The 17,532-nt window shown below is 41.9% G+C and overlaps 1 protein-coding gene and 1 long non-coding RNA gene across 10 annotated transcripts in view; one reads left to right on the forward strand and one right to left on the reverse strand.

The window, feature by feature from the left end:
* LOC105277036 (protein kinase C-binding protein NELL1) overlaps window positions 1-17,532 on the reverse strand; it is a 66,979-nt gene that overhangs the window by 14,480 nt on the left and 34,967 nt on the right. For 2 of the 3 annotated variants that reach the window (XM_026968146.1, XM_026968145.1), the window contains exons 2-9: window positions 11,139-11,351; window positions 4,916-5,066; window positions 3,503-3,785; window positions 3,122-3,277; window positions 2,721-2,943; window positions 2,072-2,263; window positions 1,137-1,256; window positions 354-614 (exon numbers count right to left, since the gene is read on the reverse strand). In XM_026968146.1, the coding sequence (XP_026823947.1) occupies window positions 354-614; window positions 1,137-1,256; window positions 2,072-2,263; window positions 2,721-2,943; window positions 3,122-3,277; window positions 3,503-3,785; window positions 4,916-5,066; window positions 11,139-11,351 (1,599 nt within the window). Of the gene's footprint in view, window positions 1-353; window positions 615-1,136; window positions 1,257-2,071; window positions 2,264-2,720; window positions 2,944-3,121; window positions 3,278-3,502; window positions 3,786-4,915; window positions 5,067-11,138; window positions 11,352-16,927; window positions 17,406-17,532 lie in introns of those variants that run through there. The other variant, XM_011335158.3, reaches the window with a different exon arrangement.
* LOC105277035 overlaps window positions 16,428-17,532 on the forward strand; it is a 28,584-nt gene continuing 27,479 nt past the window's right edge. For all 7 annotated transcript variants that reach the window (XR_003406302.1, XR_002193106.2, XR_003406307.1 and 4 more), the window contains exon 1: window positions 16,428-16,760. This is a non-coding gene — a long non-coding RNA (uncharacterized LOC105277035). The remainder of the gene's footprint in view (window positions 16,761-17,532) is intronic.

A 17,532-nucleotide genomic window follows, 5' to 3' on the forward strand; every position in this document is an offset into this window, starting at 1 on the left:
GAGAGTACATTGAATCGTTTTCTATTTGCAGCGTTACGAGATCGTTCAATGAAGTGTATGTTTGTTCAATCATCATTCCGCAAATTGCTCGAATGTGTGTAAATCCGTTTGAGAAAAACGTAAACATTTATCTGATCAATATACTATATGAATTCAAACAATAATAACTTAATAGAAATAAAATTTCTTGTTTTATTTTGTTACCTTTAGCAAACATGTTTACCATTATTACACATAACGACCGAGTATCAAAATAATAATTTATACAGTGAATAACAAAAAAATGCTAACTGAAAACTAAAAATTAAGAAAGATTGATTATATTATATAATGCATGGAAGGCGATACTATACGTTTGCATGTGTAGCCATCGCCTACGTAGCCGTCGTTGCAGATGCAGTAGTAGCTGCCGGCAGTGTTCACGCACGTGGCATGCTTGTCGCACTTATGACTATTATTCGCGCACTCGTCCATTTCGGCGCAGTTGAACTTGTCGATCCTATAGTAACCGGGAAGACACTCGCATGTGTAAGAGCCGATCGCGTTGACGCACCTCGTGTTCGCGTTGCAATGGTGACCGTCCGATCCACCTTGTTGTTTGCACTCGTCCACGTCTGAATGATTAGGAAAGAGAGTGATATTAATTATGTATTATAGTTAAATCTTCTTATAAATTATCCCATTAATTTATTGCACTAAAAGATTCGTGTGAGGATGTTAAAAATAAGGTGAAACAAAATTCTTGGTACTTGTGATGGAAAAATGTGAAAGAAATATGTTGAATTGAAAGTACATTATACAATCCATGTGATAAATAAATTAATATTAAATGATGAAAGGTATATACATATATGTGTGTGATTAGGTTCATCTTGGACTTAAACTATCGTCTCTAAATTATTTCTCTATTAAATAATAAAACTATTAAATAATAAAATATATGTAAATAATAAAACTATTTGCTTGATTGAAGTAGTCGTTGTTATTTGAAACGAAATAGAAAATAAATCATGCGAGGATTTTACCGACACATTATAAACTTTTGCATGCTTCTCGTACGAGGATAGGTCTGACGTGGAGGGAGATGTTTCACGCACAATTAATCGTACGAATAAGTTAGGTAAGGTATTAGGTACCGTGACAGTTAAGACCATCCCCTTGGAAACCGATATGGCAATGGCAGGCATACGTCGTCTGGAGATTCAGGCAGGATGCATTAGCGTGACACTTGTGGCCTTTCGCGCAGTAGTCCACCCCTGGTTAAATTGTGTTAGCCAGGTATAAAGGATGGTTAGAAGTTTAACTAGTTACAGGTTAACGGTTTAACGGAAAAACGGCCGTTCAATTCATCGTCGGTAACCCTCCCATGCTTACCAGAGACTTAATTAATTAAGAGACAGAGATTAATTAATTAGTAAGAAAGAGTACGAGTCCGTAGAAATTTGATCTTCTACTTTTGTACATAAGATAACTTACGAATCGTGTTATGTAATTATCGTAAAAATAATATAAATATGCAATCATTGCTTTATCCTTTGATATGACATATTTCTATACATGTTTCTATAACAGTTATTTATTCATTTTGATACAATTGTGGATTCACGTATGGATGCATATGCATTGACTCGAGACTAGCAGAAAGGGAGGAGCATCAAATTGCCGGCAAAGAAACTTCATGCATGAGAGGGTTAATAAAAGTTAATGATGCGCGAGCTATGCGAACTACGCCCCGTTTTGCCGTTCTAGTCGCAAAGCTGTCGTGTTACTTCTTCATGCTTGCCATTCTTTCGGGCTCGTTACAACATGCCGCGTTGTAAATTTATTCTTTAAATTCCTGAATGATCCGGCAATAAAATATTTCACCGATGTCCAATCGGTGATACTTGATGCTCGCGTGACAGACAAAGAGAACAGAATAAACACATTTGCTACATTTAATAAAAATATTAATTCTCTCAAACCGGTCGCAAAATTCTCGCGTGGATGCGAGATGTCGGATTTACTGCTATCCGTTTCGGAGATGTCGCAAGTGATCTATTTCCGCATTGTTCTCCGGACGAGGACCTACCTGGACAAAACTTGCAGCATTCTTCCGCCACGCTGATTTGCTTTTCGGGTGGACACGGTAGCGGCGGGCATCTGGTGTCGGTGTCGAATCTGTTGCAGGTGAAGCTACCATCGTAGCAGTCGCACTCGACGCACTGTTTCGGCGAGACCTTCTCGCCGTGATCGTAAATTACGCCGCGCAAGTAACATTGCTCTAGAGAGGCGAATACGTGAATAACGAGATCAGTAACTTGAGGCACGAGACGCGGAAGCGGTCGATGATACAACGAAGACACACGCTACGCCAACTAATCAGCCGGTTGCGTGCGTGAAAGCGGAAGAGTGGATTCGCGTAAAGGTGACGTTATATCAAGATGCTCGAGAGAGAGTTATATCCGCGAGTGCAAAGGACATGTGCAATCCAAAGCCAAGAAATGTATAGAATATGAATGATTCGTAAACTATGGCGTATTCTGAGCAAGGTTCTACATTACAGAACTTTCAGATGCGTCGAAATTGATTTCGTTATTTCGGAATTCGATAATGCTTGAACTATGAATAAAATGTTTTTACTGAATTTATACATTTAAGGAAACGTACGTGGCTAGGAATGGAAGTTAAGATAGTGCACCGAGAGGGTGGCTCAGTAACTAATAACGTTTAATACTTACTGAGACAAGACGGACAACACTCTCCCTTACGAATGACAGGGTTCTTGCAGGTAACCGGACTGCAGGGAGTCGGCCTGCATTCAACTTCACCGTGGATGCAGGAACATTGCTGGCAGCCTTTCTCCCATATCGCGCCGTCCTCGTGAACGGTACCGTTCGCTCTGCAAGACTTTTGGCACTCGCATTCCTCCACTTTGCTTATCCTGCCCTCTGCAGCGGCTAGCTGAAAGGAAGGATGTCCATGAGCACGAAAGCACATTGTCTTTTCTGTTTTCTAACGATAAACAATATGATATTGTTTTTCATATACGGCATGCCTTAGAAAAATATTTCTAATTAGGAACTAATAATTGTCTCTGTGTCGATCGCTTCAGTGCAATCGAAGTGGCGTGATCACTCACCCTACGCGTCAACTCGTTGAGATTGTGCATCAGCTGTTCCACGGTATTCTGTAATATCGAAAATTGACCGCATGTGGGGCAGGATGAGTCGAGTTGAGGACACTGGGAAAGGTACCCGTGAGGTCCCGCTATTAGCTTGACGTCCTGCAAAGCACCCTATGGCGCGGAAATCGTACGAAAAATTTAGTCGGTCGTCGAATCTCTCACGTGATCGTAACGAGAGAAACGTCTTTTCGAAATCCACATTTTAACGACATTTCTCTCGACAAATCGAAATCAAATAAAAGATCCAAGGTAATTTTATAAATACATGACAATCTTTTACAAAGCGAAAAGGATTAAAGTCGCGAACACATGCTGCAGCAAAACGTGCGGCTTCACCTTGAAGAGGAAGTGCCTGACATTCCTCTGTCCGACCCAGAGCTGGAGCTGCGGCAGGGTGAAATTGGTGTCGGGTGGACCGGGCCTCAGCAGTCGCCTGTACAAGGGGTGACAGTCGACCAGCAGCTCGACCTGCGAGCCACTTATGCTCAGGGCGACCCTGTGCCAGGCACCGTCGGCCAGTCGAAAAGGAAACGCCTCGACGTGTACGGTTCCGTCGCGGCGTGATACGTAATGAAGTCGAAGCTCGTCCTTGCGGCCGCTGCTCTGCAGCTCCAAGTACCTGACGCACGTAATCCTCGCATTATTTCTTATCGATTGGACTGTAAACTGACAACTACAAGACTGACGATTCAATTTTTCTAATTATTTCAGATTCGAATTGCTATGCGTATGTAGTATCCATTTTCCCTCGTAATTTGTATAATTTTAACAACTTTTTCAAGATAACATGAGAAATTTAATTTTGAAAGTTTGCGATTAATTATGCGGATGATTGAATCTTTGTTGCATAATAATTGATGAATTAAAGCTCCAATGTAGACCTCGTGTCTATTGCAAAACAATTGAATTATGTTGTCACCGCTAACGGGATATATAATTTATAGCCGATACATAATCAAGTTCTGAGAAGCTTATTAGCTTTTGAGGAGTTTATTGGATTTTCATTTAAATTAATCGTAATTGTGGCATGTTAACCATGTAATGTGCGCGAGGGCAAGCCCATCCAATTTGTGTCAGCTGGGTCAAAACGACTAGATTCTATAAACACTAACAAAGGATGCAGTGTCGAGCTAAAGTGCTCGTTTACGCTTGCTCTACGGCAAAACCGGCAAAACCATAAACTGACATAAAGTGACAAATAAAATTGAGCAATAATTCCTCACAATAATCGAGTCGCGACATTATCATAACACTTTACTGTCGAGCGAGCAATAATTCATTGTCCCGGTTGCATACATCGTGTAACGTCGACGTCGTCGATTTAAATCATGAAGTAACATGACAGTGGAATTATTGCACCATGCACATCAGCAGTGAATGACGTTGTAAAGCGGAACAATGCAGCGGGACAAGAATTATCCCATAATTATTCGTGGAGAAGCTGCGGATCATGAAAATAGCTTCATGTGAGGATCCAAATGGTTCATAACAAATACTTGATAATTTCGTACGTGTCGCAGATATGTTCCACGATATTTTTATCGCAAAAAGATCTAGCTGGATAAAAAATATATTTCCTCCTTGCTGCTCTAGGTCCACATCATCCTCGACATCCTCGAAGTAGGTCACAGCTCGGCGTTTGTTCCGGCTACCGAGCCCGAAATTCCCAAGCGGTGTTGCCGAAGGGTGGTAAGCAGGGTGAGGGGGAGCGGTGGGTAAATTCGGATAGAACTTTTCGGTATTTCGTACCTATTGTTCCCGTGCGAAAAGGCGACGATCGTCCCGGAATTGGCCTCCTCCTGGCGTAGCGCGGCGGCTATAGTGAATTCCGGAACCCGCCGGAGTAACGCGGCCGCCCGTTCGAAGCTCGCCTCGTTCAGTCGGAGCTCCCTCTCCTCACCTGAAAGTAGTAAAATACGATGATCGTTGCGGCAAGCTGGAGTATGCTCGGTCGACCGCACTCTGCGGTCCTTCCAATTATGTATACGTCCATCTCTCTCTTGATAGAACACCCCTTTGTCACTTGATGACCGCAACTCTTTATCCGCAGAATCTGATTAAAAAACAATCTGTCTCCGACGCGTCTGATTCCTCGCACTTTCGAAAGCTCCGACTGGTCAGCTCGTCAGATAAAATATTAAAATAATAAATTTTGACGTCATGAGAATAAAATATAAGCATGTGGTACACATGTATGTAAGAACAGAGGAGATTGCGAATATCTGCAATCTGCAGATACGTAGAGAATAGCTCGTTGCATGTCGCGCGCGAAATCGATGAGGGGTTGATTTGAATTTTTAACCCGGTTGCTTCTAGGTAAGTAAGATTAAATCGTATTCCGGCAAAGCCGATTCGACTCGAATTTAGAGCGCGGCCGGCGACTATTATTTATGCGGCAATATTATGGCGGGAGGTGTGCGGGGGAGAATCGTATAGTAACGGAATGATATTGAAATTTAATAATACAGTGATGAATTGGGCGAGTACACGTGGATTCTTGGAAAATAGTACTTAAGGCGATGTTGCATATATTTATAGCTGTTGTTCACGTCGGAATTTGTTGGGGGAACGTGTGTGCATTATTCATGTAGTATAGCGAACGGTCGATGTTAAGAGTTAATAATGTAATATCGCTTTAACCCTGTACCTGTTTCTCATGGTAAGATATTTATAAAACACACTATCCGATATATCATTAATCATATATTTTCCTCTCTTTATGCAATACACGTCTCGTGGTGCGTGCAATAGTCAAAATGTTCCTCATAATGATAATATTACTTGAATATATTTCTACACATGTGTATTACTTGATCAATTATTAATTTAATTCCTGGAAAAATAGTTATAATATTTGCACATAAGATAGTTGAATTATTTCGTACACACATTTTCCACAGGAACGGCAGCATTTTTACAAAAACTGTTAAAGTTTCTGCTGTTACACCATATTTTCGACAACAGACGAACGAACGAGTAAACAGCGAAAAGACTCCATCCGTCTTGAAATAACAATACTTCTGATGTTGCGCCATGCGTTAAATTTAACGTGAATTATCTGCTTGCATTAAAATGAATAGTCTGTTGACTGTGGACTCAATGCGAGAACTATCGACTCGGCGAAGGATATTTGAATCATCGGCGATGTAGGCCACCCGGAATTTTTGGAGGGTATTGGGTCTCTGCACACCTCAGATCCTCTGCGCGCCCGTTACGTAACCGTATCAACGCGAAAATTCAATTGTTTGCAGCTTCCGAGTCTGATAACGGATTCACGAGAACTCATTCAGCAAAATGTATGATCTTAGAATTAGAGTTTGCTAATAAAACAAATATCTTATAAATAATTATTTTTGTAAAAGTGTTTAAAAAAGTTATTTATTTATGAATAAATAATAAATATTTTCAAACTTCAATCATTTACGTGATGAATATGTGAAAGTTCGAGAAATGATGCTTAACGCAGTAGAACGTGCAGCAAAATGTATGATCTTAGAATTAAAGTTTGCTAATAAAACAGATATCTTATAAATAATTATTTTTGTAAAAGTGTTTAAAAAAGTTATTTATTTATGAATAAATAATAAATATTTTCAAACTTCAATCATTTACGTGATGAATATGTGAAAGTTCGAGAAATGATGCTTAACGCAGTAGAACGTGCAGCAAAATTTATGATCTTAGAATTAGAGTTTGCTAATAAAACAAATATCTTATAAATAATTATTTTTGTAAAAGTGTTTAAAAAAGTTATTTATTTATGAATAAATAATAAATATTTTCAAACTTCAATCATTTACGTGATGAATATGTGAAAGTTCGAGAAATGATGCTTAACGCAGTAGAACGTGCAGTAGAAACACCTGTATACTGACAGACACACAGTCGCCGTATTTTCAATTCAGTTGCAGGGGTTAATCGTTCTGCATCTATATCATTACTGAAACTCGCGATATGCAGATCGATCATACTTCGTGCATATTCAATTAACACGTCGCGTCCGAATGGTTGCTGCTTGTGTGAATATCCATCCATTAGACAGATTAATACGGCCATTTGGCAAATTACATCGCAACTAAGCCGTTGCAATCGACAATCCCGCTGTCCGTTTAGCGCGGCTTCAATATCATTGTCATTAAGCGACCTGTGCAAATGAGAAATCCCGCAGCTGTGCACAATCGAGGTGCACATAACAGGAAATTATTTGTCATCAATTATTTCATCATCGCTGAATTAGGTATTCAGTGAAAAAAGTTAAAGTTAAAGTTGCAATTTTGTTGTTTTCTGGTTTCCTTCTCCTCAAGTTCAGATTATCCATATGTTAATCTTATTAACAATTTAAAAATTTAATAAAAGGAATAAAATTAATAAAACTAATAAATTTTAAATCTAATCGCTTCATTCTGACCTAACATACGTAAAGCGCGATTAATATCGCTGTATCGCGAATTATTGTAATTATTATAATTGAACAAAGTACCATTGTTTCATTTCCCCGGTAAAGGTTCAGCGACGTACCTCTCGATTTTGACGCAGGTGCTTAATTTCTCTGACGAAAAAAGGGAAGTCCAAGTAAGGGACACCCCATTACATGGCCACCGCGTGCAAAATGCGGCGTTCTGCTGGCTTCCCTCCGGCGCACAGCACGCGCCTCGAATTTCAGATGCGCCGCCGGGGTAACCGGACACGTCGACCGATAATAAAGCGTTGGTGCATTTCGCGGGGGGAGTTTTGCCACCTACGACGACGGCGGCGACGACGAAGGGCCTGACGAAGGGTCCTTAGATCGACGGCGACGACATCGTCGAGCAATTACGTACGCGCACGCTTAATTATAATGTAATACCACCGGCCTGGCTGAGTGGAGGAGAAAGGTACGCCGGCTACCTAGCGAGAGAACACCCCTGCGCTGCTCGCTCGTCTCGAAGGTAATCGTTCCGCGCGGATTGGCACGCACGAGCCAACCCTTGCGCTCGAGCTGATGCTCGGGCAGAAACCATAATTTGACCGTGAAATTTTGTTTTCGCCACACGCAGACTTGTCGCAGGTTTTCAACAATGAACAGACCACCGTTTTCTGTGGGGTGGCTGAACGGGGTTGAAATTATTTACTCTTTGTGTATTAGTACTTCGCGGAAATGAAACGAGAGAGCACGCGGTATTTATGGGGAATCCTGAGGCTTCTTTTCCGATTTTAACGATTTGACGAGCCTGAAGAGCGAACGAAAATCATTTTGACACTTGTGTTATCGCGGATATTCGTGTTGTATTATGTAACGTTGTTTCGTGTAACAGTTACGTGTAATTTATAATGTATATCGCCCAAAAGGTATAACTCGCGTGTATCACGTTGATCAATTTATATGACATTATCATAAAATATTCCTAGGACAGTTCAATCAATGTCCACGCTCTGAATCGCCGAAAAAATTAGATAAGTATCAAAAAGAAATATTCATTGCTGCTGTCAAAACTTATTTCATTGAGGACACCACGAAAGATAAAAAATGGGCGAATTTGGGGTGATAAATAAGATATGAGAATTTGTGCTACAATTCGGGGGGAATCGCCGAAATCATCAGATCGCACGCCACCCCTTATCCAAGCACAAAGAGGGTCGGTTAGATCCTATTTTCTGCGTTCGGAGAAAACTCCGACACGTGTCGCTGTATATCATTCTCGTCCTTTGTCCTGCAGCGAGTGTTCTCGTTGAGATCCGTCGGTTCATACGAGATAAATCTAATCCCGAAGACGTTCCTCTTTCCTGCATGTCCATCCAGAATGACCGAAATGGGGCGAGTGGCTTAGGCAGAAGAGCACGCGGCGATATATAGGGACGGCTAAATATCTTTCCATTGCTATCGATTCGTTCGATTTGTTTTCAGCTGGACGGAATGACAGACTTTGCCCAAAAATTCAGAACGATCTGGGCCCGATTTAAGCTGAGCTTTTTGCAACGCTATTGCAATTTCGAATTGCCTGGACTTCTCTGTGTGTGTGTCGATCAATTAACACGAGTTTTACGAGTTTTATCCGCAAGATATCCGTGGACTTTTACTCTCGCTTTTAGCCCCAGCTTTTTATGAAAATGTCAATCTCGGCGCGCTCATCAGCTGAAGGGTTAAGGCACCATGCTAGAGCTACGGTGTAAACACTCCGTCATTCATCGCTCTCGTCTTCTCGAGTCAGCTGGCGAGAACTCGACGTGATTAAAGCAAACACTCGCGGTGGGCAGCAGAAAAGAAACTTTATTGCGATTACAGCCGGTGCACCCATCCCCTAACGGAAGGGAAGCTTGTGCGTGCGAGAGCGAACGGAAGGAGGCGGCAGGAGCAGGAGCGTCAAGGACTCGCGAGCGACAAGAGGAGCGAAAAGGGAGAACCCTCCCGCACTCCTACCCTTCCGATGTTGCGGACCGCGAAGAGCCTTCGCCTAGCTTCCACGAAAGCGTGCTCGAGGGCGCAGCACGAGGAAGGGCGTCGGTGTAATTGAAATTTCTTTCGGGGAAACTCCATCCCCGCATCGGGCGGCCCAACTTCAATCTCCCTCTCACCCCCTCCGGCCTTCCAGGTTCGCTTTCCGCGGCCGTTGCACCGACGCCCACACACCCACGTGGCTTGCACACCACCCGCCGGCGGGAGTGCCTCGATATAATTGGATACACCATGTTACGGGGGTTGAATGGACGCCGCGCTCGTCAATGCGAAGGGTCGTCCATTTAGCGGGAACGTCGTTTAACCCCTTCGAGCGCGATTCATTTCGGGAAACGTATCGCGTGTGATAAAGAGATAAAAATTTGGCAATGTTTGATAATTATCTTTTTTTATATTATCTGGTTTGATAATTATCTCTTTTATTCTCTAGCGTCAGATAATTTGCTTAAACAAGGTGACGTTTTTGTCGCAGTCGCCGAGAAAGCACCGTGAAACGCGCTACTTCCCGAAAATTCGAGGGAAAGATCGATACTCGTCGGGGGAATACCCTCTCGAGCGTCTGCGAGCGGAGACGATGCGCGTAGGCGTTGCTATCAAACTGACCTTTCGCAATATCGATTAATCGCACGTTGCATAACCGGCATGGCGTAATGAGAAGCACATGCCATCCATCAAGAGCCACCGCGACGTGCTTCGGTCGGACATACGTCGGAAATATGGCTAGAACTTTTTTCGAATATCATGATAAATTATCGTGATATCATCGTAACACCAAACTCAGAAAAAATTCGTTTTCGACAAGGATTTTATCTTGAAATGATAATTAATTCCGGAGAACTTTATTTCGTACTTTTATCATCTTCTGTATCGCAATTTTCGTTCTTACGTAACTGCCGCAGGGCGAATCACGCAGCGCGGAGATAAATTTCGTGGGTCATAACTCAGGGCACGCAATCATTGTCTTTAGGGAATCTAATAATTGCAGTGTGCATTATACGAGGAGAGAAAGGAGACTCAGTCGCGCAAAGAACGAGCCGGCAGTATGCAAATGAAGGGAGTATTCGGGTTAAGAGAGCATTACCGAAGTGGCAGCTCCTTGTACGACTAGTAGGATTTATCGTGTAACATATATCGCAGTTCCGATAGGGTGTGCATCATGTGAAAGACTTCATTTCCTGCTATGTCCGTAGTAACACAACAAACGAGCCTTAATTAATTCCTTGTGATCCTCTGCTATCTCTTCTTCAAATTTTAGAACGTTATAACGTTGAAAAAACCTGCAAATTATATTTTCCAAGGAAACTCTATTAACTTGATTCTAGATTCTGTTTGTAAAAAATTGGCTGATTCTCAAAATTTCTTTGCAAGAGAGAGATAGAGAGAGAGAGAAAGAAAGTAAAATTGTTCCATTTTTCCACAAAACATCAACTAAAGTCAATCTTGCTATTTTGCAAAAATTGTTCTTTATCATTATGAAAGCGATGGTTAAAGGTCGAAAATGTCTCGAACGAGCGAAAATGCTGGAGAAAGTTTACTCACCCTGAAGATAATAAGCTGGTTTCAACCTAACCAGGCCCGGCACCTGTGTAACGCCCGGCCGAGTAGTATTGTGCAGCTGCAGAGCTGCCAATAGATCTATACCTTCTCCAGGATCGTTTCCCGTCCTGGTCCTCATACCCAGGACCACGGTAGTCTCTTCTGTGGCTGAAGATACCGCCGTCTCTTCGTCTTTCTTATTCGTCGTTCCAGACACTGAAACAATCAATTTTACATTCGCGTTATTTCACTGTGTTCAATTTCTGTCATTGCTTCAAATATTAATTTTTGAAACTTAATTAAAAACACAGAGGCAGCAAATTAAATTGCAATCGAGATGAAGAGATCGTAGGCGTAAATTATTAAAAGTTTAAAGAAAAAAATTGTATGTGGAAAACAAAATTGTAACTTGTTTTCTCATCTTCTGTATTACACGCTACATGGAAACTCCAATTGCGAGCAATTATGTCGAAGTTCTTCTCGTCGGCAGTTCTACTTCACTTCCAAAACCGTCGCACTCACGCTGTGTTGATCAAACAATTCCGCGGTCCAATGCGTGAGACGTTTCTCTGTATAAGGATTTCGGATTTGTTTCGTTCCGTCGAACAATTATCGCGCTCCATTTTCCTTCTTTTCGACCATTCGATTTCGTCTCCGATCACGCTCGTTGGGCAAGGAAAAATCTTCCAGCTGGATAACCGAGAATAACCAGTCGAGGACACCGAAATCCTTCATCGGATCGGGTCAAAAGAAGCGAAAGGCAAGACGAAGAAGAAGAAATAGAAGAGGAGAACGACGTTTCAGGCGGTGTGTAGACTTCTCGAAACGGCGGTATTGATCGGCTCTTCATAGTCGACGCTCGTTATCGGCGTTTCCGCGCTTTTCCCCGTTCCACGAAGCCTTCAACCCCTTCCACGAAAGCGTCCGCCCCGTAAACAACCTGTTTTATCTATCGCATCTCCACCCTCTCTGAGCGTACGTGAAATCCATTCCGCCTCTGTCGCGCCGACTTCACGTTGATAATGATTGAAGTCCCGCGGAAAAAAGCTCGTCCATCTGTTCGTTCTCGGCAGACAGACCCTCGAAGGGATGGCTACTTTCGCGATGAGCGACAACCTTTGACGTTCGGTTATGCGAGATGCGCGTTCTCCACGAGAGCCTGATCTTCCCCCTGACAGTATTGATTAGTGGACTGTCAATAGAGAAGACTAATGGATAGAACGAATAGAGCTGTGATATGATACACGTATAAAATTTGATACATTCATAATTTGACGTTTCACATCGACGATGCAACATTTGAATGTTTTAATTTATCTACTTGGACTCTCTTAAAAAAAATATTTAAATTGTGCAGATGGATTGTTGCAAAGCTAATTAGACATTTAATCAAGTTATAACTCTTTCTGATGACTTAATAAAGACTATTGCTTCTTCTGAGATAAAAATGATTTAATAAACCGACAATGTCGCAGACAGCAGCGAGAGCTTTCGATCGGTTGGATACACCGTGATGATATCGGATGATGAAAGAATAGAAACGCCGATGAGAACGCGGAGTTAATGAATAAATCAGCATATAAACAATTGGCAGCATCGCTCGCCAACAGGAAGGCGTGTGTCCAAGAGTGCGATTCGCTCAAATGCAGTCACCGAAATCTAGAATGATATTTTTAGCTCGCGCTAAGAAAACACTGGTATGTAAGCAGGTTTTGTGTCAATCATTTTACCTTCTCAAAGTTTATATGCGCATTGCTGAAATTCGTTGCGAGGTAAACAAAATAGAAAATCTAGCGATTCTATATATTGGGTTGTTCGGAAAGTTATTTCGTTTTTTCAAGGAAAAATGAAAGGCGGTTTTTTCATATTTAGAATAAATTTTATTCAGTGATGTATTGGCTATTTTGTTCCACTACCTTTCGCCATCTTTTTGGCAACTTTAAGATTCCACGCTCATAGAAGTCCTTCTCCTTATTGACATAAAATTGAAGCAAGTGATTTTTGACGCCTTCATTTGAATCGAAGTTTACATTGTTCAAAGAATTTTGTAGAGACCGGAACAAATGGTAATCGGATGGTGCCAGACCAGGAGAGTATGGTGAGTGTGGTAGCACATCCCATCCAAGCTGTAAAAGCTTCTGGCGAGTGACCAAACTTGTGTGTGGTCTGGCATTATCGTGATGGAATACGACACCTTTCCTATTCGCCAATTCTGGTCGCTTCTGCTTGATGGCAGCATCCAATTCATCCAGCTGACGACAATACACTTTCGAATCAATCGTCTGGTTACTTGGTAGTAACTCGAAAAATACGATTCCCTTCCAATCCCACCATACAGAAAGCATGATCTTCTTTTGATGAATATCTGCCTTGGATGTCGATTGAGCAGGTTCATCTTGCCTGGACCATGATCGTTTTCGCTTAACATTGCTGTAAACAATCAATTTTTCATCTCCAGTTATGATTCGCTTCAAAAATGGTTCATTTTCTTCACGTTTCAACAATGAATCGCAGATGGTAATGCGTCGAATCAAGTCAATTTCCTTTAAATTGTGTGGAACCCAAGTATCGAGCTTTGAAACGAATCCAAGACGTTTCAAATGATCGTAAACGGTCGAATTCGATAAATTTAACTTTTCAGCAATTTCGCGTGTTGTTATGCGACGGTTTGCATCCACCAGAACCTTTATTTTCTCGTCATCAGCTTTAATTGGCCGACCTGAACGTGGTGCATCTTTCAAATCGAAATTTCCAGTACGAAATTTCGAAAACCAATTCTGACACTGACGTTCACTCAATACATCTTCTCCGTACACGGCACACAATTTTTTTCTCGCTTGCACTGCATTTTTACCCTTTCGGTAGTAAAAAAGCAAAATATTACGAAAATGCTCACTTTGATTTTCCATGTTTGATGTGATGCCAAACAAAAATTACTTGACAGATCGCAACACAATAAGATACTAAATGACGTCTGAAATGTCAGTTGTCAAAATATAAAACGAATTTGTCGCTTAGAGTAAGGTTAAGTATTGAGGAACGCGACTAACGACATCTCTTTGTGAAAAACGAAATTACTTTCCGAACAACCCAATATATATATATTCGCTTTTATTATACATATATGTAACGGAAATATATTTACATTACAAAAGATTAAAGCCATTCAAGATCTGTTTTGATTTAATATTTTCATGATTCAAAATTAATTATTATGATCCTCTTTGATCAATTTATTTCACATTATTTTATATCTTTTAATAGCAATTAAAATGTATTATTATTTAAATATATCCAATTATCGCAAAATAAACACGCAATATTATGGATTCGAGGAGCTTTGCATCAGCGCGCAATCATGATTATTGCAATTATTGGCGATTATGTGCTGCGCGAAACTTCAACGCTAATTAGTTTCCACTCGAGTTTGCATATGAGTGCTTCAGTAATAGCGCGTCGGTTTCCCTCTAAAATTACGCAATGCACGCGCAAAGAGAAGCCGTAGGAATTTCCTTCCTCCTTTCATGCACCTGCTTTGCGAGTCACTCGTTACTACAGATCCCAGAACTTTGGCGACACTAATCGGACCAAATTGCCCGACAAATTAATATCGTCACCAACACGGTTTCATCGTCCAAAGCGTCCGCCCGTCTGCCAACACAATATGCTTAATGCATACGGAGCTCCATTCATGGGCGTCGTTTTCGTTGCATTCTAAAATTCCGCTTCCAATTTTGATTTAACTCTGCGTAAATGAGACGATAAATCCCCACGTAAATAAATCTCTCAGTTTTACAAAATTTGTTCGTACATTTAACAGCAATTACAGATAAAATAAATTCCTTAATAATATATTCTTGAAGATCAATTATGTATGTGTATTGGTTTATAACAACTTTACGCGTTTTATCAGACTCCGTATCAGACTCTGTATCTAAATTATATCTAAATTGTATCCAAATTGTATCCGTTCGATAATTAATATACATTTTTTTAAATTAACTATCAAATCTACAGAATTCTGGTAAGAATTACAATAAAATATTAATAAAATTGCAATTTAAAATTTGGATAAAGAACTAAAGCTGGTCTACGAGAAAGCGCCTATGCAACTCGCTATATACATGCACATAAATATACGCAGAGATACAAGAATACTGTCGGTGGCAGAAAACACGCGTAAGACGTCCTAAGACGAGATGACGTCGAGAGAAACGAATCGGAACGAAACGGTGGCCAGACTGCCGGGCGTCGCGACGCCCGGTATCGAACCGTACGCGGCATTATCGTCAAATCCGCGAGAGGAAGAGAGAGAAAGAGAGCACTCGTGACACGTGGTGTCTCTCCTGGCACGGCTGTCACCGTCACATTTTCTGGCAATCACGACCACCGCCGCAATTATGCGATAAGTGCACCATTCGAGCGACAATATTGCTCTCGACTCTTCAACATTGACGTTCGTGACGACTTCGTACATCAAACGCTCTTATTAAAAATTGTAAACTTTATAAATTTTTGTTTCATATTATATTTATTAGATACTGTGAAAAATTCTGCCCAAAGTACGAAGATTGAATCAGCAGCGAAATTTAATGAAACCAAATTATATGGAAATATATGTCAGATTTAGGATGGAAAATAATGACAGACGATGCAATTATGTAAATCGAGAAGTATCGGAAACAAATCGTTCTGCCGAATCTGCAGTACAGAGCTATTAGGATCGATAACGGTTCGGCGATGACGACTGACTCTTGTCAGACTCATGATCGTTTCTTAAAAACACCACATACATATGCAGAGAAGCATATAGAGAGATAGCTTACATAGATAGACGTGACGCTTTGACTTCACCGCTGAGAAAACTTACAAAAGTCGCGTTACCACATATATTATTCAAATTTTTCACGTAATCATAAAATGTAGAAATATTTGTATCAGGAACGACAAGCAACGATAGCAAAAAGGAGGAATCAATTGAAACAACTTTCTGACGAGCAGCCAAACTTGATAGCTTCTTCGTCGCGCGCAGTAACTGCCGATCGCGATCTCATCTCTCGTCGTGCCATTCGGCGTCAAGTCGCTAAAGCAGTCTGATTGGCCGATTGTCGCATGCCGTATCTTTCATTCACGGTGAAGCGAGACGGTACCGAGCGGACTCGTGTACCCGTTCGAATCGATAACACGCGACGGTCAAGTCGCGCGGAAACCAACCCGTCCTCGGCACACGACTCATCGATCGATACCTTCCGTTCCTCCGCGACCTCCGGTCCCCTCGGCACGAGTGTCGCGGTCGGCTCCTCGAGGGGGTCGCAGCCCCCGGAAACCCGGAAGCCCGGAGCCGGCAACGCGGACCGGGACAAACGCGCGCGCGGCGATGAATTTCGTCAGATATGCACGCGCGCGTCTCGTCGGCGCGCTCGTTTTTCCGTAGCCGACGTGATGATTACGAGACTCGGTGAGCCAGACGAACTTTTTCATCAGACGCGACCGGAATACCTTGCAATCCTGCGATGAAGTCTCCTGGTTCCCCGACTGACGAGGAATATACCATCAGTGAAACGCGGCATGAAAACTGACTGCTGATATTTACGATCAGATGGAATGCTTACTTCAATAAATTACGTAAGAAACTACTAATATAATTTCTTTAAGTAATGTAATATAACGATTATATTTTGCACGTGTGATTAATTAAATGGTAGATTGTACGTGAAGTCTGACTGACGAATAAGTTAATAAATCAGAGAGATTATGCTGAAATTTTGATACAGTCAAATGAGAGTACTCACGCTTGGCTAATTCTTCGTGCTTAGCGTCAAGATTTCCGAATTTTGGGTGTCCCGTCACTGTCGCAATAAGAACAAGAAGCCACCACGACAATAGTATCCTTCTCGCAGCAAGAGTCGACATATTTCTTTCAGACCAGCACTACGATTGTCCGCTCACTCTCTCGCTTCCTCCGTTACGTAATATACTTAATTCACAATAGATATCGCGCTCTAATGTCCACGCTTATATAACGGCGAAATAAGCAAGGAACTGATTCATATTCTACGAGTAAACAAAACTAACATCTAACTAACTGTCCGCTATTTTCACGACCCCATTTTGTACCCCGGCCGGCTCGCAACATCGATGATATGTACCGTGCGTCGCTTATCGCGGCGTACCGTGATCGATCGCCGGCGAAATCTGGCCTTTGCCGCCATCGAGGGAGCTCACGATCGACTGGCTCGGGCGTCGGGCGATCTTCCGATCGGAAGCCGCGGGTTTGCCTGGCGACCGGCAATGATTCCGCGACGTCAGCGTGAAAAATCAGCGTCTGGTCACACACGAGCCACGCGCCACGCGACACTCGCTCGTTCGATTTTCCCGGCGATGGATCGTCGAATTT

The sequence above is a fragment of the Ooceraea biroi genome, chromosome 3 (assembly GCF_003672135.1).
Source record: "Ooceraea biroi isolate clonal line C1 chromosome 3, Obir_v5.4, whole genome shotgun sequence".
Lineage (NCBI taxonomy): Eukaryota > Metazoa > Arthropoda > Insecta > Hymenoptera > Formicidae > Ooceraea > Ooceraea biroi.